The 23,073-nt window shown below is 38.6% G+C and overlaps 1 protein-coding gene across 2 annotated transcripts in view; it reads right to left on the bottom strand.

Annotated features, from left to right (window-relative positions):
- Positions 1-17,037, bottom strand: part of LOC122469988 (solute carrier family 5 member 4) — a 39,091-nt gene extending 22,054 nt beyond the window's left edge. The window contains exons 1-6 of one of the 2 annotated variants that reach the window (XM_043557176.1): positions 16,903-17,037; positions 16,046-16,117; positions 14,045-14,149; positions 12,004-12,063; positions 9,632-9,736; positions 5,790-5,895 (exon numbers count right to left, since the gene is read on the bottom strand). In XM_043557176.1, the coding sequence (XP_043413111.1) occupies positions 5,790-5,895; positions 9,632-9,736; positions 12,004-12,063; positions 14,045-14,149; positions 16,046-16,117; positions 16,903-17,037 (583 nt within the window). The remainder of the gene's footprint in view (positions 1-5,789; positions 5,896-9,631; positions 9,737-12,003; positions 12,064-14,044; positions 14,150-16,045; positions 16,118-16,902) is intronic. The other variant, XM_043557177.1, reaches the window with a different exon arrangement.
- Positions 17,038-23,073: the final 6,036 nt, after the last annotated feature.

The following is a 23,073-nucleotide window of genomic DNA, read 5'->3' as shown; positions in this document are numbered from 1 at the left end:
TGTTATAAACATATGGGTGCATGTATCCCTCCAAATTAGTTTTTGTTTTTTGTCTTTTTTTGAGTAAATACCCAGTGTGATTACTGGGTCATAGGGTAGTTCTATTTTTAACTTTTTGAGTAAACCCCATACTGCTTTCCAGTGGTTGCACCAGTTTGCATTACCACAAACAGTGCACAAGGGTTCCTTTTTCTTCACATTCTTGCCAAAACTTGCTTCTTGTGTTGTTGATTTTAGCCATTCTGACAGGTGTGAGGTGAATCTCATTGTAATTTTGATTTGAATTTTCCTGATAGTGATGGTGAACATCTTTTAATGTGTCTGTTGGCCATCTGTACGTCTTCTTTGGAGAAATGTCTGTTCATGTCTTCTGCCCATTTTTTAACTGGATTATTTTTTATTTTTTTATTTTTTTGGTGTTGAGTTGGATAAATTCTTTATATATGTTGGATACTAACCCTTTATAGAATATATCATTTACAGATATTTTTTCCCAGTTGGTAGGTTCCCTTTTAGTTTTATTGGTTGTCTCCTTTGCTGTGCAGAAGGTTTTTATTTTGATGAAGTCCCAATAGTTTATTTTTGTTTTTATTTCCACTGCCTCAGGAGACATCTAGAAAGCAGTTGCTATGGCCAATGTCAGAGAAATTACTGCCCGTGCTCTCTTTAAGTATTTCTATTGTTTCCAGTCTCACATTTAAGTCTTTCATCCATTTTGTTTTGTGTGTGTGTGTGTGTGTGTGTGTGGTGTAAGTGAGTGGTCCAGTTTCATTCTTCTGTATGTTCACCATCCAGTTTTCCCAACACCATTGGCTGAAGAGACTGTCTTTTTCTCATTGGATATTCTTTCCTGCTTTGTGAAAGATTGAATGATCATATAATTGTGGGTTTATTTCTGGGTTTTCTATTCTGTTCTATTGATCTATGTATTATTGGTGTGCCAGTACCATACTGTCTTGATGACTACAGCCTTGTGATGTAACTTGAAATCCAGAATTGTGATTTCTCCAGCTTTGATTTTTCTTTTTCAAAATTCTTTTGGCTATTTGAGGTCTTTTCAGGTTCCATACAAATTTTAGGATTGTTTGTTCCTGCTTTGTGAAAAATGCTTTTAGTATTTTGATAGAGATTATATTAAATATGTAGATTGCTTTGGGTAGTATAGACATTTTAACAATATTCATTCTTCTGATCCATGAATATGGAATGTCTTTCCATTTCTTTGTATTGTCTTTGTTTCCTTTCATCAGTGTTTTATAGTTTGCAGAATACAGGTCTTTCACCTCTTTGGCTAGGCTTATTCCTACATATCATATTATTTTTGGTGCAATTGTAAATGGGATTCATTTCTTTTTTCTTTTTTAATTTTTAACATTTACTTATTTTTGAGAGACAGAACATGAATGGGGGAGGGGCAGAGAGAGAGACACACACACACAGAATCCAAAGCAGGCTCCAGGCTTTGAGCTGTCAGCACAGAGACCGAATCGCAAGATCATGACCTGAACCATAGTCGTATGCTTAACAGATTGAGCCACCCAGGTGCCCGTGGGATTCATTTCTTAATTTCTCTTTCTACTGCTTCATTTTTGGTGTATAGAAATATAGATTTTCATACATTTATTTTGTATCCTGTGATTTTACTGAATTCATTTATAAGTTCTAGAAGATTTTTGGTGGAGTCTTTAGGGTTTTTTATGTGCAGTATCATGTCATTCTGTAAATAGTAAAAGTTTTACTTCTTCTTTATTGATTTGGATGCCTTTTATATCTTTTCAATGTCTGAAGGTTGTGGTTAGGACTTCCAGTACTATGTTGAATAAAAGTGGTGAGAGTGGACATCCTTGTCTTGTTCCTGACCTTGGGGGGAAAGCTCTCAGTTTTTCCCCATTGAGTGTGATGTTCGCTGTGGGTTTTTCACATATGGCGTTTATTATGTTATAGTATGTTCCCTCTAAACCTATTTTGTTGAGGGTTTTTCACCAAGAATGGATGTCGTACTTTGTAAAATGCTTTTTCTGCATCCATCTACTAAAATTATCACATGGTTTTTATCCTTTCTTTTATTGATGTGATGTTGATTGATTTGCGAATATTGAACCATATTTGCAACCCAGGAATAAATCCCACTTAATCATTGTGAATGATTTTTAAAATATATTTTGTTGGATTTGGTTTACTTGTATTTTGTTGAGGATTTTTGCATTTATGGTTGTTAGAGATATTGGCCTAAAGTTCTGTTTATTTATTATTTATTTATTTGTTATTATTTTTTTTTTTTTGGTAATGTCTTTATCTGGTTTTGATGTCAGGATGATACTGGTCTGATAGGATAAACTTGGAAATTTTTCTTCTTCTTTTATTTTTTTGAAATAGTTTGGGAAGAGAATATCCAATGGAAAAAAGACAGTCTCTTTAACAAATGGTGCTGGGAGAACTGGACAGCAACATGCAGAAGATTGAAACTAGACCACTTTCTCACACCATTCACAAAAATAAACTCAAAATGGATAAAGGACCTGAATGTGAGACAGGAAACCATCAAAACCCTAGAGGAGAAAGCAGGAAAAGACCTCTCTGACCTCAGCCATAGCAATTTCTTACTTGACACATCCCCAAAGGCAAGGGAATTAAAAGCAAAAATGAACGACTGGGACCTTACGAAGATAAAAAGCTTCTGCACAGCAAAGGAAACAACCAACAAAATGAAAAGGCAACCAACGGAATGGGAAAAGATATTTGCAAATGAAATATCGGACAAAGGGCTAGTATCCAAAATCTATAAAGAGCTCACCAAACTCCACACCCGAAAAACAAATAACCCAGTGAAGAAATGGGCAGAAAACATGAATAGACACTTCTCTAAAAAAGACATCCGGATGGCCAACAGGCACATGAAAAGATGCTCAACGTCGCTCCTCATCAGGGAAATACAAATGAAAACCACACTCAGATATCACCTCACGCCAGTCAGAGTGGCCAAATGAACAAATCAGGAGACTATAGATGCTGGAGAAGATGTGGAGAAACGGGAACCCTCTTGCACTGTTGGTGGGAATGCAAACTGGTGCAGCTGCTCTGGAAAACAGTGTGGAGGTTCCTCAAAAAAGTAAAAATAGACCCACCCTATGACCCAGCAATAGCACTGCTAGGAATTTATCCAAGGGATACAGGAGTACTGATGCATAGGGGCACTTGTACCCCAATGTTCATAGCAGCACTCTCAACAATAGCCAAATTATGGAAAGAGCCTAAATGTCCATCAACTGATGAATGGATAAAGAAATTGTGGTTTATATACACAATGGAGTACTACGTGGCAATGAGAAAGAATGAAATCTGGCCCTTTGTAGCAACATGGATGGAACTGGAGAGTGTGATGCTAAGTGAAATAAGCCATACAGAGAAAGACAGATACCATATGGTTTCACTCTTATGTGGATCCTGAGAAACTCAACAGAAACCCATGGGGGAGGGGAAGGAAAAAAAAAAAAGAGGTTAGAGTGGGAGAGAGCCAAAGCATAAGAGACTCTTAAAAACTGAGAACAAACTGAGGGTTGATGGGGGGGTGGGAGGGAGGGGAGGGAGGGTGATGGGTATTGAGGAGGGCACCTTTTGGGATGAGCACTGGGTGTTGTATGGAAACCAATTTGACAATAAACTTCATATATTGAAAAAAAAAAGAAATAGTTTGGGAACAATAGTTATTAACTGTTTTTTAAGTGTTTGGTAGATTTTGCCTGTGAAGCCATCTGGTCTTGGACTTTTGTTTGTTGGGAGTTTTTTGATTACTGATTCAATTTTATTTTATTTATTTATTAAAAAAAATTTTTTTTCAATGTTTATTTATTTTTGGGACAGAGAGAGACAGAGCATGAACGGGGGAGGGGCAGAGAGAGAGGGAGACACAGAATCGGAAACAGTCTCCAGGCTCTGAGCCATCAGCCCAGAGCCTGACGCGGGGCTCGAACTCACTGACCGCGAGATCGTGACCTGGCTGAAGTCGGATGCTTAACCGACTGCGCCACCCAGGCGCCCCCTGATTCAATTTTATAACTGGTAATTGGTCTGGTCACATTTTCTATTTCTTTCAGCTTCAGTTTTTGTTGTTTATATGTTTCTAGGAATTTATCCATTTCTTCTAAGTTGTCTAATAAGTAGGCATACAGTTTTTCATAATGTTTTCTTACAATTGTTTGTATTTCTGTGTTGTTGGTTGTTATTTTTCCTCTTTTGTTTGTGTTTTTGTTTATTTGAATTCTCTCTCTCTCTCTCTGATGAGTCTGGCTAGAGGTTGATCTATTTTGTTAATCTTTTCAGAGAACCAGATCCTCGTTTCTTTGAGGTGTTATATTTTTTTAAATCATTTATTTATCCTGTAATCTTTATTATCTCCTTCCTTCTGCTGGTTTTGGGTTTTGTTTGTTGTTCTTTTTCTAGGTCATTTAAATGTAAGGTTAGGTTGTTTGAGATTTTTCTTGCTTTGATGTAGGCTTATATTTCTATTTACTTCCTTCTTGGGGCTGCTTTTCCTGCATCCCAAAGGTTTTGGACTGTCATTCATTTCCATTTGTTTACATGTATTTTTTAAAAAAAATTTAATATTTTATTTATATTTGAGAGACAGAGAGACAGAGAGCAAGTGGGGAAGGGGCAGAGAGAGAGAGGGAGACACAGAATCTGAAGCAGGCTCCAGGCTCTGAGCTGTCAACACAGAGCCCAACAAGTGGCTTGAACCCACGAATTGTGAGATCATAACCTGAGCTGAAGTTGGATGCTTAACTGACTGAGCCACCCAGCCCCTCCTGTATCTTTCTTTCTTTCTTTCTTCTTTCTTTCTTTCTTTCTTTCTTTCTTTCTTTCTTTCTTCTTCTTGATTTCCTAGTTGACCCATTCATTGTTTAGTAGGATGTTGTTTAACCCCCATGTATTTGTGGTATTTCCAAATATTTTTCTTGTGGTTGACTTCTGGTTTCATAGTGTTGTGGTCAGAAAAGATGCATGGTATTATTTCAATCTTTTTGTATTTGTTGAGGCCTGATTTATGACCTAGTATGTGATCTGTTCTGGAGAATTTTCCATGTACACTTGAAAAGAATGTGTACTCTGCTGTTTCAGTTGTTTTAGTTCTGAATATCTGTTAAATTCATTTGGTCCAGTGAGTCATTCAAAGTCACTGTTTCCTTATGTTCTTCTGTTTAGATGATCTGTCCATCAATGTAAGTGGGGTGTTAAAGTCTCCTACAATTATTGTATTACAATGGATTAATTTAGTTCCTTTATGTTTGTTTTTAACTGTTTTATATGTTTGGGCACTTCTATGTTGGGTGCACAAATGTTTACAATTATTGTATCTTCTTGTTGGATTGTGTCCTTTATTATTATATAGTGTCCTTTTTTGCTTCTTTTTACAGTCTTTGTTTTAAGGTCTTTTTTACCCAATATAAGTATTGCTACTCTGGCTTTCTTTTGATATCCATTTTCATGATAAATATTTCTTCAGTTCCTCACTTTCAATATGCATGTGTCTTTAGGTCTGAAATGAGTCTCTTGCAGGCAGCATATAGATGAGTCTTGTTTTTTAAGCTGATTCTGTCACTCTATAATACTGAGGATTCTGTTTGCTTTGCTCTAGTTGTGCTTCTGGGCCTGTGCCTGACTCTCATAGTGGGAATAAAGGGATATCCATAACCTTGGTGGTAACAAGGCTAACACTGAGTTGCTAATTGCAGGTTGGTGTGAGATCAGCAGAAGACAGCATGACTGAGATAAACTGGCAGCAAACTTACCAGTGATCGTGTAAATAGCAGTTATAGCCAAGAGGATGAAGATTGCCAGGTAAAGGTCCAATCCCAAGGCCAGCTTGATGAATATGGCTCCAGAAAATATGTCTGACTAAAAAGGGAATAGTTAGGATGGGAAAGACACATGTACCGCATCATTTAGCTCTTTAGTGATGATTTCCCACTAATATTTGCTGTATCTATACATGACATCTCTGCAATACAATTATGAACTCCTTGGAAGCCAGATCTAATCCTCAGGGGATTAATTATTGGACTGATCATAGATAGGAACAAGGGTGAGTGAACAGAAAGTAAGAAATGTCTATGCTATAGCTTGCATAGACTACTCTTTCATGATTGTCAGCAGAGAAACAATGATTAAAAGTAGAGTAGTATGAGACAGTAAAGCAATGGTTTCTGTTAATGAGGAAGATACTTGAGCACACTTAGGATAGTAGAAAATAACAGGAAAACATAGAGGGGGTAATTATGAAGCAAATGCCAGAAACATTGAGAAGAGATGGGATCAAGAATAGGCATAAGGTCAAGGGTTAGCCTTTTACAAAAAGGAAGACTCTTCATCTTCAGACTGGTGTAAAGAAGGAAAGAATGAGGCAAATGTAGACTTTTTAAGTGGGGGATGAGTGGTTCATGCTTAAATTTTCTAGATAAAAAGGGAGATGAGATGTTTTGATAAGAGGCAAAGGACTAGTAGTTAAAAAAGGTTGTGGATCATAGGACAGTTATTGAGAGCACCAGAGAAAAATCATTAAGAAATACAATAAAAGGATTATTGGTTGAGGTTTAGAGACCAGGAAGGGGTCCTACAGAGAGACCTTAAGATGTAAGATCATGTGCACCCTGCACTACCTGGATCCCTGTGTCCCAAAGTGTGCTTTCCGGCCTCCTGGATCTTCAACACAAACTTGTGCTAGCCCCACTTGGATCTGCCCCTTCAACTCTGATCCTCCCAGATTCCATATCAAAACCTCCAAACCAAACCAAAACCCTAGAAACATCACATAAGCATGTTAGAAACACAGGAGTAAAATTCCTGGGTGCATGCACAGAGTAAGTGGGAAGCTGGATTAAACCAGGTTTGGAGTTTTTCTAGGGGAGTTCAATGAAAGGAAAGACATGCAAATAAATTGAGGCTATGTGCCAAAGAGTGATTATAAGGATGGAATTGAAGAAAAAGGAAAGCATGACTGAGGTAAAGGAAAGGATAAGATATCAGGATTCAGAATTAGAAGAATTAGAGGTAGGTTTCTTTGTAGAACATGAATTTGGAAGTGGTGTCACAGTATATGGTTAACTTTCCCCCCTAATATTTGAAATAAAACCTAATGTTTTATCATCCCAGTAGGTATTTGTATGGGTGAAAAGCCTATTCTTGAACCTAACACTGAGTTACAAACCCAAAGTACTTTCTGCAACTTTATCACTGGGTTTACAAGGAGTTCAACCACTATGTAAACTGAGGCAAGATTTAACTTTTTATAAATTGGATATTTGCAAAGAAATTATTTACCATTTTAGAATAGATATCACCTACTGAGATGTCACTCATTGCATTTCAATTGCCATAAAACACACCTGCATTTGTCTGCATTTATAGCTGTCATGTTCATACAGATTTACATAGTGGGGAGTTATTCAACCACAGCATTAGGGCTTGTATATTCATGCTGAATCATTTACATATGAAAACACATATTATCATATTATGAGTTTCTTGACTTTCTTATCTCTTATATAGTACAATGAAAACATTAAATTAATATTTACAAAATGATATATAAACATATTACCAATGATTTTTTTATGGTGGCAAGATAACATAAAACTTGCCATTTTTGCATGTACAATTCAATGGAATTAATTACATTTACAATGATCATAAAATATTTCTCATGAAAGGAAGGCATTTAATGCTACAGGATTTTCTTTTGCTGTTAAAAGATATTATTAAGACAATTGTCATATCTGAATAAAGTCTGCAGGTTATGTATGTTTGTATCAAGATTAAGTTCCTGATCTTAAAATTTGCAGTGTGGTTTTCTAAAAGAATATCAGTGTGTGTAAGACATTCAGACTGAAATATTTAGGGATCAAGATGCACCAGGTCTGCTATGATTCTCAGTATAGGTATTAGTGGAGGTTGAGAACCAGTGAATAAGATGATCTCTTTCAAACCTGATGCAGGGGAGACTGAAAGTTACCCTGTTTTAACTCCTCATAATGAGCTGTTTAATGAATAACTAAGACAGACTCTGCTATCAAAGTGTAATAATACACAAAAGGTCATGTCTAAGATTAATCACTATTAATATCACTTGAAACATAGCCTCGTAGGTAAGAATGGACTGCTGCCACCGTGTCTTTCCAGCTAAGTTACACACATGTTCTTTGCCTTTCCTGCTCCTCCATCCAGCTCCCCAAGAATCCATCCATTCCCTGCCACTAGGAACCTTCCACTTCAGGAGACTGCATTCCTCAGGGTCCCATTTTGCTCCAGCACCTTGTTCACATTCTTTAGGATCACAAAGCTGTACATGTCAGAGCCAGAGGAAAAACGGGAGATCACTGAATCCCACCCACTTGTGGAATATATAGGCTTCTCTGCTTTGCTTGGCCTCTCCTAAGTTTCTTATCTTGAGGACTTGTTTAAGCACCCCCCCCCCCCACCATGCCTCCATTTCTACCCAGCAGGGACCACTCCATTTCCTGGGTGTCCCTAGAATGTCTCCTATGCTTGTCCACACAGTCTATTCCAGTTCACATCTTGATATATTTTCATATACCGTCATAAAGTGCTAATGATTTCATGTGTATAATTCTTATATTCTTTTTTTTTAAAGTAGGCTTCACACCCAGTGCAGAGCCCAATATGGTCTGAACTTACAACCCTGAGATCAATACATGAGCTGAGATAAAAAGTCAGACACTTAACTGATTGAGCCATCCAGGCGTCCCTATAATTCTTATATTCTTAACCATATAGTGAACTCCTAGTGCATAAGAATATTTATTACCCCTAGTACAGATACTCAATAATATACAGTGAGTGTGGAAAATGCTCACGTTGTATTAAGAATCTCATGCCATCTAATCAGAGCAACTGGTTTATTTACAAGAATGACTCAACAGAAAAACAAAAATGCACTTCAGCTTCTTCTTTCATGAACTGCCTAGACTATAAACTTGGAGAAAATTATTTCATTAGTCACCAATACATGAGGATCAAATGTTATTCTTTGTTTTCTACATGTATTACTGACTCTTCAAATTTCTTTCTTTTCTCCAAGGAATTTAACTTTCCAACAACTTTAGAAATCTTCTGACATTTATTTGTGACATCTGTGCTATAGGGACAGTCTTAGATAAGACAGAGTAAATTTAAGAAGTCATTATAATAATACAAAGCACTTTCCTTCTGGTTCATGTGCCAGGTAATCAATGAGATGAAAATATAAACATAAATCTTTCCAACAAAGAGAATAAAGAGGTTATTGTATATAGAAAGGCAGGGGACTAGAGAATCCTCCTCCTTTCTACTACTTAATAACTGTGTTACTTGAATGAAACATTTTGTTCCTCCTGTACATTGTTTTTTCATATCCTTAATGAAAAGGTGGTTTATACTCTGGAGTCTCTCATGACTTGTAACTGAATTTAGGGTTTCTAAAACTCCTTAGTAGAAAGGCCCTAGCTAGTTTAAGATATCCATATGGCTAGACCTATCAGGGCTATCGATAGTCTATACACTCATTTCTCTGATTCTAGTATTCTAGTCTCACCAAGGTAATTGCAAGAAGCAAGAATGCCAGGCACACTGAACTCACTGAGATTCTCAGAGCCACACAGATGAAGAGGGAGAGGACAGAGAGGTAGATCTGGAGTCGCTTCCCACCAAACCTCTTCCTCAGATATTCTGGCATAGTCATCACCTGCAGAGACAGACATCGACAGGGATTCACCTTCAGAACCCAGCGCATTCAGATTATTCAACACTTACTAAGTACTTATGTGCATCTGCACTTCTGTAACTGTACCTGGTACCTTAGGAATACAGAGGTGAGTAAAACACAGTCCCTTGGGAGAACAGAAAGCCTGGAATAAACACAGGCATTGGAATCAGACAATCTTAGGATCCATTCCCAGGTCTGACATTTACTACAAGTGAGACCTTTGGAAATTGACAATTTCTCCAAACCTCCTTTTTATCATCTATAAAGTAGGGATTTAATATGAAGGTATATGTAAAATACCCACAACAACACCAAATGCATGGTAGATGTTCAACAAATAATTTTTATTATTTTCATCAATAATTTTGCAGGCCAGTAAAAACAATATTACTTAAAAATAATGAACCACAATTAATGGTTACATAATAAATTGATAATAAAACAAATTGCAAATATATATTTGGCATATATGTATATATTTAATTTAAGTTTTAGTTAGTTAACATATGGTGCAATATTGGTTTCAGGAGTAGAATTCAGTGATTCATCACTTATGTACAACACCCAATGCTCATCACAGTTACCCTCTTTACTACCCATTACCCATCTAGCCCATCTCCCATCCACCTCTATTTGGGTATATATATGTGTGTGTGTGTGTGTGTGTGTGTGTGTGTGTATACACACATCCAAGTTAGCATATAGTGCAACATCCAAGTTTACATCCAAGTTATCATATAGTGCAACAATGATTTAATTTACATCCAAGTTAGCATATAGTGCAACAATGATTTCTGGAGTAGATTCCTTAATGTCCCTTACCCATTTAGCCCATCCCCCTCCCACAATCCCTCCAGTAAACCCTCTGTTTGCTTTCCACATTTAAGAGTCTCTTATGTTTTGTCCCCCTCACTGATTTTATATTATTTTTGCTTCGCTTCCCTTGTGTTCACCTCTTCTGTGTCTTAAAGTCCTCATATGAGTGAAGCTGTATGATATTTATCTTTCTCTGACTGACTAATTTTGCTTAGCATAATACCCTCTAGTTCCATCCGCGTAGTTGCAAATGGCAAGGGTTTTATTCTTTTTGATTGCCAAGTAATACTTCACTATATATATACCACATCTTCTTTATCCATTCATCCATCGATGGACTTTTGGGCTCTTTCCTTACTTTGGCTATTGTTGATAGTGCTGCTATAAACATTGGGGTGCATGTGCCCCTTCAAAACAGCATATCTGTATCCCTTGGATAAATACCTAGTAGTGCAATTGCTGGGTTGTAGGGTAGTTCTATTTTTAATTTTTTGAGGAATCTCCACACTGTTTTCCAGAGTGGCTGCACAGGTTTGCACTTATTTGGGTATATATTTATGTGATTATGTTTATTGAAGAGAAGAGAGTTAAATTAAATCTCTAATTGGAAAAAAGTCTGAGGTTATTACTGAAATATGAGATCAACTATGTGATGTGTATTATAAAAGGTGCAGCTTGCTAGTTTTTTATAGCAGATTAAGCTTATGATTTAATTTCCTCCAATTTAAAAGAGCATTAAATAAATATTTGTATAATATCAAAAACAAAAAGGATAACTCTTGGTGGCTCAGAAACCTCAAACATGGTAAACCACTTCCAAAAACACATGCATGAGTTCTGTGGCATTGATCCTTTTACCAAGGAGAGCATCATTCTACAGAAATTGTTCAAACCTGGTACTAGAAGGGACCCAGGATGAGCAAAAGGAGAATATATGGTGACCTGCAAAGGTATGAGCCAGAAGGCTTGCCCCTGAACACCCTAATCCCAGGAATTATTCCAGGATATAGCACTCCATGGTCTGAGTACCAGCAGTAGAAGAATAAATGTGGGAGGTCTGCTTGGAAAGGCAGAACAGTGGTTGGTGATACCTGGGTTGAAGGGGAGCTCACAGAGCTATGGTATATCCCACTCCTAATTAAAAAAAGAAACTATAAATCTCAGAATGGCAAAAATTAGAATGAAGAAAAATAACATGTGTTGGTGAGGATGTGGGAAAATGGGAACCCTCACAATAGTCATAGGAAAGAGGACAGCTGACTGCAGCCACTTTGAAGAGCAATCTGGTAGCATTTAGTGGATTTATGTAAATGTAAGCCCAGAAATCCTGGGACAAGTGATATTACCCAGGTTTCATGATTGAGCAGAAAGAATGAGTGAATAAATGAATGCCTGACAGATGAGAACTGAGAACACCTGCAGGTACTCACCCCTGCCTTGATGTATATGGGGACAAAGAACCATCCTAGAACCAGCAACAGCAGCAAAGCCTACAAAATCCCAGAAAACAGTGTGAAGTTCGAGGGGCTTGGCTTGTGGGACTTATCACTTCATGACCTCTGAATCAGAAAACAAAGTAAGTTTGCATGGATCCTGTCCCACTCAACCAATTATGAGCCCAAGACAGTTACAGATTCTTTCCCTCTGTTTCTGTAATTTAGATACAGAAGATAAGAGATCTGAGACCAGCTGGACCCAGGAAGTTCATACTATTTTTGCCAATAGGAATAATTCTTTTTAAAAATAGTTTTTATTTTATTTTTAATTTATTATTATTTGTTTTTAGAGAGAGAGAGAGAGAGAGAGAGAGAGAGCATGGGTGGGGGAGAGAGGCAGAGGGAGAGAGAGATAAAGAGAGAGAGAGAGAGAGAGAGAGAGAATCCTAAGCAGGATCCATGCTTAACTCAGAGCCCTATGTGAAGCTTGATCCCACGGCCCTAGGATCATGACCTGAGCTGAAACCAAGAGTCAGATGCTCAACTGACTGAGCCACTCAGGTGCCCCCAACAGGAATAATTCTTGAATGGGAGAAGTTATATATAGAGTGACAAAGCAATAAGAAAGCAGTTTGATGAAAGAAGAATATTCCTACTGTCTCCCAAGTCATGCCACATATAATAATGGTAATAGTATAATCTTGCATTAATGTTAATATATACAAAGTCTTCACATATATCACTTGTGTTGTCCTCATAACAACCAGATGAGGCAGATAAGGTAAGTAGTTATTCCTGTTTTATGGAGGGAGGACCTGAGCCTCACAGAGATTAAGGAAGCCCAAGGTCACAGGCTAAAAGAGCTAGACCCTTGGCAACCTGATAATCACACCCACTGGGGCCATAGGGCATGTTGTCCAGTTTATGGCACTATCAAAACAAAACATGGGCCATAGGGCATATCTGGAGACTGGGTCCATTCTGGAGTCCCTGATACTACTAAAGCAAAGCTAAGGGGAAAATCTTCAACAAGGGATGGGTACAGGTATTTTTGGATGACTCAAGGTCATTTTCTGAGTCTATTCAGGCATGGTCTGTTTATACTTTCACTGTGATCTGACTTGTTTCCACATAAACATCTTCCTCTGACCGAAATGCATAATGTGTATTTGCAAACACCAGAAGGGATACAAGAACAGAAAAAGCTCAGGCACCTCAAGAAATATTAATGCATGTACCCAGACAAGGGCTAGATGATGAGGTGATATGAATGATATGAGAAGAATTGATCCCTGCCCTTAAAGGACTTCGTGTCTAATTAAGGGGACACAGCTTCTACTGGTAAAATGGCAGTAGAACAATTAAGAACTCAAACACAAAGTCTTTTAGATTCTATCTACTATCTTTAAATCATTTACTCCTTACTCAGCTCTCATGTCCTTAGCCAAGTCCCACTTGGTCAATTTCTATTCATCTATCCGAATGGATGAGTGCCATCTCCCTTAACATGTGCCAAGTCTCATCCTTCATCTAGGATAGATTCCCTCCTGTGTGAGCTCTCCCAACACTCAATGTGTGCTTCTCTCCTTGTACTTCCTACACCATAGTGAATGTGTATCTGTCTCTCCCACTGGGATATAAGCTTCTCAAGAGAAGGGATCATTGCTTTTACATGTTTTTATTCTGTGCATCTAATTCAGAGCCGGACACGTAGTGTAATAGCTCAGGAAGGAAAGAAACAAGTGAGAACTAAAAATGATCAAGGAGGTCAAGTGAAAGTGGGGATTCAATCATATAGAAATGATATTCCTGGTGGGAATACTGCTTGAGCAAAATCTCAGAAGTAGAGAATGAGACTGGATTGTCCCAGGCAGGCAGAATGGGGCCACATTCAGAGAAGACTCTGCGTTTCAAACTAGGGGTTGGTTAGAAGGAAAACTAGAAATAAAAGAAAGATATACCCTATACAGACTCCCAGAAGAACATACCTGGATAGAGTTTGGATTTAAAGGAAAAAGCGTATTAGGTCACTTACATTCCATTCAAATGTTGCAGTGGCGATTCCTGAAGCTGCTCCCGTCCCAGCCAGCCCCACAAAGTGGCCACTGCCGATATTACTGGCGAAGAGAGAGGCGCCCATCTGCAATCCAAGGGAACAGACTAGGATCAGAGTTAAAAGACCCAAATCAGATTTCTTTAAAGCAGGTAAATGTTGAGATTTTCCATCATACCTCTTTAAGGCAGGAATCCTGTGGGCTAAATCCAGCCAGTTACCAGTTTTTGTGTGGTTGGTAAGCTAAAAAAAATTTTTTTTTACATTTTTGAATGGTTAAAAATATATAAGGAAGACTAATACTTTGTGATGTATGAAATTATATGAAATTCAAGTTTCAGTGTTCATGAATAGTTTCATTGGAACAGTTATGCTTGTTGGTTTTACATATTCACTATGGCTGCTTCTGTGCTACAACAGCAGAGTTGTGTGGTTGCAATGGACTGTATGGCTCATAAACTAAAATACTTACAGTCTGGCACTTTACAGAGAAGCTTGCTGACCCCTGCCTTAGGGGAACTTTAATTTATCTACCTGGGTGCTCTGGGTTGAGCCTGTCCTTGGCTAGGAACTGCCAGAGCTCCTGTTGGCCCCTTCAGTCATCCTCAAGGACTGCAAAGTTGGGTAGGAAGAAGTTCCTATGAATAATTCTGGCCTTAAGGACTCTTTTCTCATCCACCTCCTTTAAAAATTTTTTTTTCAACGTTTTTTATTTATTTTTGGGACAGAGAGAGACAGAGCATGAACGGGGGAGGGGCAGAGAGAGAGAGAGAGACACAGAATCGGAAACAGGCTCCAGGCTCTGAGCCATCAGCCCAGAGCCCGACACGGGGCTGGAACTCACGGACCGCGAGATCGTGACCTGGCTGAAGTCGGAGGCTTAACCGACTGCGCCACCCAGGCGCCCCGTCATCCACCTCCTTTTATATCACATTGTCAACTGTTCTTAAGTCTCAAAGATCAAGAGAAACTTCTTGAGTAGGCAGGGATGAGCTCTAGTCCTCACAAAGCACAATTGGGGTGTAGGGTTACTGCAATGCCCACTCTTCCATTCCCATCTTTTCAGCCCTCTGTAAAGTCATCTTTTCTATTCAGACATTTGGAGCTAGGGGTTGGAATTGAGCTCATTTTTGGCTATAGGATTGGTTGAGTCTTGAATGTTTCACGGAAACAGTCCTTAGAAGGCAATGCTTGATTGGACATTCCAATTAAAATCCATTTCAAGCTTGGAGGTTGTCTGCTTCAACCACTCTTGCCAGGTCATTTCCCAGTCTCTGCTTCCATTCATACTATTTAGTCAGCAGATTCATGAAGGAAGAATGTACTGAGCATCCACTGTATACCCAACTGACTGCTGACACAGTATGGATTCAGAGAAGAAGATGCACTCTTTGGTGCAATGGGACTCTTGCCAAGGAGGCCAGACATAAAAACCCAGAAAGGAAGAGATCAACTGGGCAAGAGTCAAAGAGATAACACCATACACAACATCACAGAGAACACACACATCCACTATCATAACTGCATGGATTATAAGGATTAGACAGGCTGGAATGCAGGGTGAGACTTCTCAGATGAAGCAGGGCTTGAGTTGGGTGTTGAAGGAGGAGAGCAGAGAGGGGGATGTTCATCCAAACAAGAGGGGTGGCACTAGTTCGGGTTTGGGAGCAAAGAAGGAATGTGCTGGGGATGGTAAGGAGCTTAAGGCAGAAGATTCTTGATGAGGACCAGGGAAAAAGAATATGACACAGAGATTAAGTGAGTCTTCTCAAATGCCACACTATACTTGCTCTCATAATAGGTGATGTACTATCATTTACTGGAATGGCAGAATAGAACTCTGGGGTCAGGGATTTAGGAAGAGACACCAGCAAGTAGGCAACCAATGCACTTCAGAAACTATCAGCATTCCCAGTGTCTTCTTTATTTACTCTTAAACACACACATAGGAAATTTATCTCTGGGAAACTCTGGCGCACTCACCGGCCACCAGGTCATATCTCGACCAGCCAAGAAGAAGCCTCCAACAGTGCCCCGGTTGGTCTTCAGCATTGCCTAAGCAGAAAGGAAGACATGTGAGGGTCAAACACCGCAAATTCACCCAGGATGTTACAGATGCTCTGGTCAGAATGTTCATAGTGGTCACTTTTTCAACACTCTTAAAGAGAAACATTGTCTTAGAAACTGTGATATAGCATCAATTTTAAAAGGACTTGAAAATCATAGTTTCATCGAAATGGAGGGACTTTAAGAAATCATATTCCTCAACATCTGTCCTAATTGCTCTGTTTATTTTCATTTATAAAAAAATGAAAGGTATCAGTAAATCTGTGCTTGGAAGTAATTTTGCAGCCTTACACTCATTACTAAATAGAAAGAATGAGTGTAAATGAATTAGGCATCCAACTGAATCATTTAGAAAGTGAGCAAAATTCTACTCCTGAAATCAATGTTACACTAGATGTTAACTAACTAGAGTTTAAATAAAAATTTGAAAAAAGAAAGTGAGCAAAAAACAAAGGAAAATAAAAGATGTGAGATAATGAAAATAACATCCTTATTCATTATGCCAGGTACTGGACACGCCAAACAGAATATGTCTGAAGTTCTCACTGCTGGCTCTGTTCAAATGACGGTGTTGGTAGGAGAATAAATTAACTGAGTAAATATTATTTACGTCACACATGAGACAATGGTTCTGAGAAAAGGATAATGAAATCTGACAGCTGTTAGTGTTTTCTCAGCATTGTCACATTGTTATACCACACCCTTCCCTCCCTCAGACATTTTAACCCCAAACTTGGTGCCCACCCAGAACACCCCATTGGACTCCTACATACCCACAGCCCGACAGCCATCACCACCATGAAATAGATGACAATGACAGAGATGTCAGCAGCATTTTGGATGCGCTCTGACATCTCAGGAGGACCCAGGGTCCCAGTCATGGTGCTGGGGCTTAACGTGCTGGCCATGGCCATGGTACTTTCCCATCCCAGGGATGGCCCTTTCTTTATATAAGCTCTGGGTTAATAATCAGCCTTGAGCAGGTGGGGCATGCTATCAGAACAAACTCCTGGGCATGGAAGACCTTTAAACCTCTTCTTTGAAACTCTGAGACCCTGGTCTTCCAGCAGTCAATATTGACCTAAGTCTTATGGAAAGTGGGAATGAGCAGTGAAAGATAAGAAATGGGATAAGAATTGCAGGTCAAGAGTGGGGAGTTCACTGAAAGGAAAGATGGGTTTTTAAGATTTGATCAGGTTGAGTGGGGATTAAGGAGAGATGAAAGGGACAAGGAAAGAAGAAGGACAGAGTGAAAGGTCAAGAAAAGAGCCAAGAAGGATGGGGTGAGAGTCTTTCATGGAACAGACGATTCCTGACCAAGGAATTTTATCCCTTGAAAATGAAGTTAATTGTGCATTTCATGGGTTTCAAAGCCTATATTTCTTTGAACAGGTAATCTAAGTGGGCTTTATATGACACATTAGGATCATGGTGGCCCATGTAGGAAAGGGAAGTGGCTCTACAAGCAGGGCTGTTGTGGGACGGGGCCGGTTTTGACAATGAGTGAATCAACCTAAAAGCATGTGATAGTGACTTGTATTTCTAATGAATTCCTTCTCAAGGTTGAATAATATTCCATTGGATGTATATACCATATTTTGTTTATCTGGGGACCCAGGACCCTACTGACTGCCTAAAGTTAAAAGTAAATTATTTTATTTTTTTCCCTCCATATTTTTTGTTAAAATAATGTGGTAAGATATGGATAATATAAAATTTGCCATTGTTGCCATTTTTTAAAAGCAAGCTCCATGCCCAATGTGGGGCTTGAACTCACAATCCCGAGATCAAGAGTTGCATGCTCCACTGACTGAGCCATCCAGGGGTCCCCATTGTTGTCATATTTTAAGTGTATAATTCAGGGGTGTTAAGTACATTCTCAATGTTGTGCAACCATCACCACTATCATTTTCAGAACTTGTAATCATCCCTAACAGAAGTTCAGCACCTAATAAATAAAACTCATTCCTCCCTATTCCCAGCCTCTGGTAACCTCTGTTCTACCTTCTATAGATTAGCCTGTTCTAGGTACCTCAAATAAGTGGAATCTTATAATATTTGCCTTTATGTGTTGGATTTATTTTGCTTAGCATTATGTTTTCAAGATTCATCCATGCTGTAGCATGTATCAGCACTGGATTCCTTTGCAAAGCTGAATAATATTCCATTGCATGGATATATCACATTTTGTTTACCTATTTATCTGTTAAGGAACATTTGTGTTATTTGTACTTTTTAGATATTGTGAATACTACTGCTATGAACTTGGTGTACAAGTATCTGTTTGCCTACATCCAATTTTTTGAGTACACACCTAGAATTAGAATCACTGGGTTGTTTTTTTTAATTTTTTTTAATGTTTATTTATTTTTGAGACAGAGAGAGACAGAGTATGAATGGGGGAGGGTCAGAGAGAGGGAGACACAGAATCCGAAACAGGCGCCAGGCTCCGAGCTGTCAGCACAGAGTCCGACGCGGGGCTGGAACTCACGGAGCGCGAGATCGTGACCTGAGCCAAAGTCGGCTGCCCAACCAACTGAGCCACCCAGGCGCCCCTAGAATCACCGGGTTTTATGATAATTCTATGTTTAACATTTTAAGGAACCACCATGCTTTTTTTTACACATCATTTAACTTTCCCAGCAGCAATGCACAAGATTTCCAATTTCTCCATAAACCCACCAACATGTGTTATTTTCAGTTTTTAAAATTATAGCCATCCTTGTAGGTGTGTAGTGGTATCTCATTGTGGTTTTGATTTCTACTTTTAGTGCAACAATGATGTTGAACATCTTTTCAAGTGCTTATTGGCTATTTGTATATATTTTTGAAGAAATGTTTATTCAAGTCTTCTGCTCATTTTAGAATTGGATTGTTTGTTTTTGTTTTTGTTGTTGAAAATGTAGGAGTTCTTTAGATATTCTGGATGTTAATCTCTCATCAGAGAGTTTGAAAGCAGTTTTTTCCCATTCCATGGATTGTATTTTATTTCCTATGATAGTGTCTTTTGCACAAAATTTTTAATTATAGTGAAGTTCTGGGGCGCCTGGGTGGCGCAGTTGGTTAAGCGTCCGACTTCAGCCAGGTCATGATCTCGTGGTCCGTGAGTTCGAGCCCCGCGTCAGGCTCTGGGCTGATGGCTCAGAGCCTGGAGCCTGTTTCCGATTCTGTGTCTCTCTCTCTCTCTGCCCCTCCCCCGTTCATGCTCTGTCTCTCTCTGTCCCAAAAATAAATAAACGTTGAAAAAAAAATTATAGTGAAGTTCAGTTTTTCTTATTTTTTTCTTTTTTTGCTTGTGCTATTAGTGTCATATTCAAGAAATCATCACCAAGCCAATGACAAAAATTTTACCCTATGTATTATAGTTCTAGTTCTTAGATCTAGAATATGATCTAATTTTTGAACATGATGTAAGGCAAGGGTCCAATTTCATGTGCATATCCAGTTTTTGAGCATTATTTATTGAAGACTTTTTTTTCCCCTGTTGAGTGACCTTTTACCCTTATAAAAAATAATTTAGTGCCGCAAACAAGGTTTTTTTTTTCTTTTTTCCCCTGGGATCTTTTTCTTTTCTATTGTTCTGTGTGTTTGTTCTTAAGCCAGTACCACATTGTTTTGATTACTGTAGGTGGGTTTGTAGTAAGTTTTGAAACACAAAGTGTGAGACCTCCAAGGTCTCCCTTTTAAAGTTTATTTATTTATTTTGAGAGAGGCAGGGAGAGAGGGAGAGACAGAATCCCAAGCAGGCTCTGCACCACCAGGGTGGAGCCCCATGTGGGGCTCAAATCCACGAACCAAACCATGAAATCATGACCTGAGCTGAAATCAAGAGTCAGAGCCTTAACAGACTGAGCTACCCAGGTTCCCCAGTTCTCTATTTTTAAGAATCTTTCATGGTTTGTTTCCTCTTTCTTTTAGGGGCATCTGGGTGGCTCAGTCAGTTAAGCATCTGACTTCGGCCCAGGTCATGATCTCACAGTTTGTGAGTTCGAGCCCCGCATCAGGCTCTGTGCTGACAGCTTGGAGCTTGGAGCCTGGAGCCTGCTTCTGACTCTGTGTCTCCCTCTCTCTCTCTCTGTCCCTCCCCCCGCTCATGCTCATACTCTGTCAAAAATAAATAAACTAAAAAAAATTAAATTCTAGTAAACATACAGTGTAGTATTGGTTTCAGGAGTAGAACATAGTGATTCATCACTTACATATAACACCAAGTGCTCATCCCAAGTGCCCTACTTAATGACATCACCCATTTAGCCCCTCCTCCCACCCACCTCCTCTCCATGAACCCTCAGTTTGTTCTCTGTATTTAAGAATCTCTTATGGTCTGCCTCTCTCTGTTTTTATTTTAATTTTCCTTCACTTCCCCTATATTCATCTGTTTTGTTTCTTAAATTCCACATATGAATGAAATCATACTATATTTGTTTTTCTCTGACTGACTTATTTCACTCAGCCTAATACACTCTAGTTGCATCCATGTTGTTGCAAATGGTAAGATTTCATTCTTTTTGATCGCTGAGCAATATTCCATTGTGTATATATACCACATCTTCTTTACCTATTCATCAGTCAATGGACATTTGGGCTCTTTCCATAATTTGGCTATTGTTGATAGTGCTGCTATAAACATTGGGGTGCATGTGCCCCTTCGAATCAACATTTTTGTATTCTTTGGAGAAATACTTAGTAGTGTAATTGCTGAGTCATAGGGTAGTTCTATTTAAAATTTTTTGAGGAGGGGTGCCTGGGTGGCACAGTCGGTTGGGCGTCCGACTTCAGCCAGGTCACGATCTCGTGGTCCGTGAGTTCGAGCCCCGCATCAGGCTCTGGGCTGATGTCTCGGAGCCTGGAGCCTGTTTCCGATGCTGTGTCTCCCTCTCTCTCTGCCCCTCCCCCAGTTCATGCTCTGTTTCTCTCTGTCCCAAAATAAAAAAAATAAATAAATTAAAAAAAAACGTTAAAAAATATTTAAAATTTTTTGAGGAACCTTCATACTGTTCTTCAGAGTGGCTAAAACAGTTTGCATTCCCACTAACGGTGCAAAAATGTTCCTCTTTCTCCACATCCTTGCCAACATCTGTTGTTTCCTGAGTTGTTAATTTTAGCCATTCTAACAGGTGTGAGGTGATATCTCATTGTGCTTTTGATTAGTATTCTCTGATAATGAGGATGTTGAGCATCTTTTCATGTGTCTGCTAGCCCTCTGGGTGTCTTCTTTGGAAAAGTGTCTATTTATGTCTTCTACCCATTTCTTCACTGGATTTTTTGTTTTTGGGTGTTGAGTTTTCTCAGTTCTCTATAGATTGTGGATACCAACCCTTTATCTGATATGTCATTTGCAAATATCTTCTCCCATTCCATTGGCTGCCTTTTAGTTTTGTTTATTGTTTTCTTCACCCTGAAGAGGTTTTTATCTTGATGAGATCCCAATAGTTCATTTTTGCTTTTGTTTCTCTTGCCTCCAATGACATGTCTAGTAAGAAATTGCTGTGGCTGAGGTCTAAAAGGTTGCTGCCTGTTTTCTCCTATAGGATTTTGATGATTTTTTGTCTTACATTTAAGTCTTTAATCCATTTTGAATTTATTTTTTGTATGGTATAAGAATGTGGTCCAGTATCATTCTTCTGCATGTCACTGTCCAGTTTTCCCAGCATCATTTGCTGAAGAGACTGTATTTTTTTCCATTGGATATTCTTTCCTGCTTTGCTGAATATTAGTTGGCCATACATTTGTGGGTCCATTTCTGGGTTTTATGTTCTGTTCCATTGATCTATGTGTCATTTTTGTGCCAGTATCATACTGTCTTCATGACTACAGCTTTGTAATAGAGCTTGAAGTCTGGAACTGTGATGCCTCCAGCTTTGGTTTTCTTTTTTAACATTACTTTGGTTATTTGGAGTCTTTTCTGGTTTCATCAAATTTTAGAATTGTTCTAGTTCTGTGAAGAATGCTGGTATTATTTTCATATGTATTGTATTGAATACGTAGATTCCTTTGGGTAATATGACATTTTATTTTATTTTATTTTTTTATTTTATTAAAAAAATTTTTTAATTCTTATTTATTTTTGAGAGAGACAGAGACAGAATGTGAATGGGTTAAGGGCAGAGAGAGAGACACACACACACATAATCCGAAGCAGGTTCCAGGCTCCAAGCTGTCAGCACAGAGCCTGACACGGGGCTTGAACTCACGAGCTGTGAGATAATGACCTGAGCCGAAGTTGGACGCTCAACCGACTGAGCCACCCAGGTGCCCCTAGACATTTTAATAATATTTATTCTTCAGATCCATGAGCATGGATTGTTTTTTCCATATTTTGTGTCTTCTTCAATTTCTTTATAAGCTTTCTATAGTTTTCAGTATACAGATCTTTTACCGCTTTTGTTAAGTGTACTCCTAAGTATCTTATGGTTTTTGGTACAATTATAAATGGGATTAATTCCTTGATATCTCTTTCTGCTGCTTCATTATTGATGTATAGAAATGCAACTGATTTTTATATGTTGATTTTATATCCTGAGACTTTGTGGAATTTATCTATCAGCTCCGGCAGTTTTTTGGTGGAGTCATTTGAGTTTTCCACATAGAGTATTGTTTGTCTGGGAAGAGTGAAAATTTGACTTCTTCCTTGCCAATTTGGATGCCTTTTATTTCTTTTTGTTGTCTGATTGCTGAGGCTAGGACTTCCAGTACTATGTTGAACAACACTGGTGAGAGTGGATATCCCTGTCATGCTCCTGAACTTAGGGAGGTCTTTCTATCCCTATTTTCTTGAGAGTTTTTATCAAGAGTGGTTGCTGTATTTTGTCAAATGCTTTTTCTGCATCTATTGAGAGGATCATATGATTCTTATCCTTTCTTTTATTAATGTGGTGTATCACATCGATTTATTTGCAAATATTGAACCACCCCTGAAGCCCAGGAGTAAATCCCACTTGATC

Source organism: Prionailurus bengalensis, chromosome D3 (genome assembly GCF_016509475.1).
Source record: "Prionailurus bengalensis isolate Pbe53 chromosome D3, Fcat_Pben_1.1_paternal_pri, whole genome shotgun sequence".
In the NCBI taxonomy this organism is placed as follows: Eukaryota; Metazoa; Chordata; class Mammalia; order Carnivora; family Felidae; genus Prionailurus; species Prionailurus bengalensis.
Note: the sequence above shows the minus strand (reverse complement) of the source record. Positions and strands in the feature narration are given on the sequence as shown.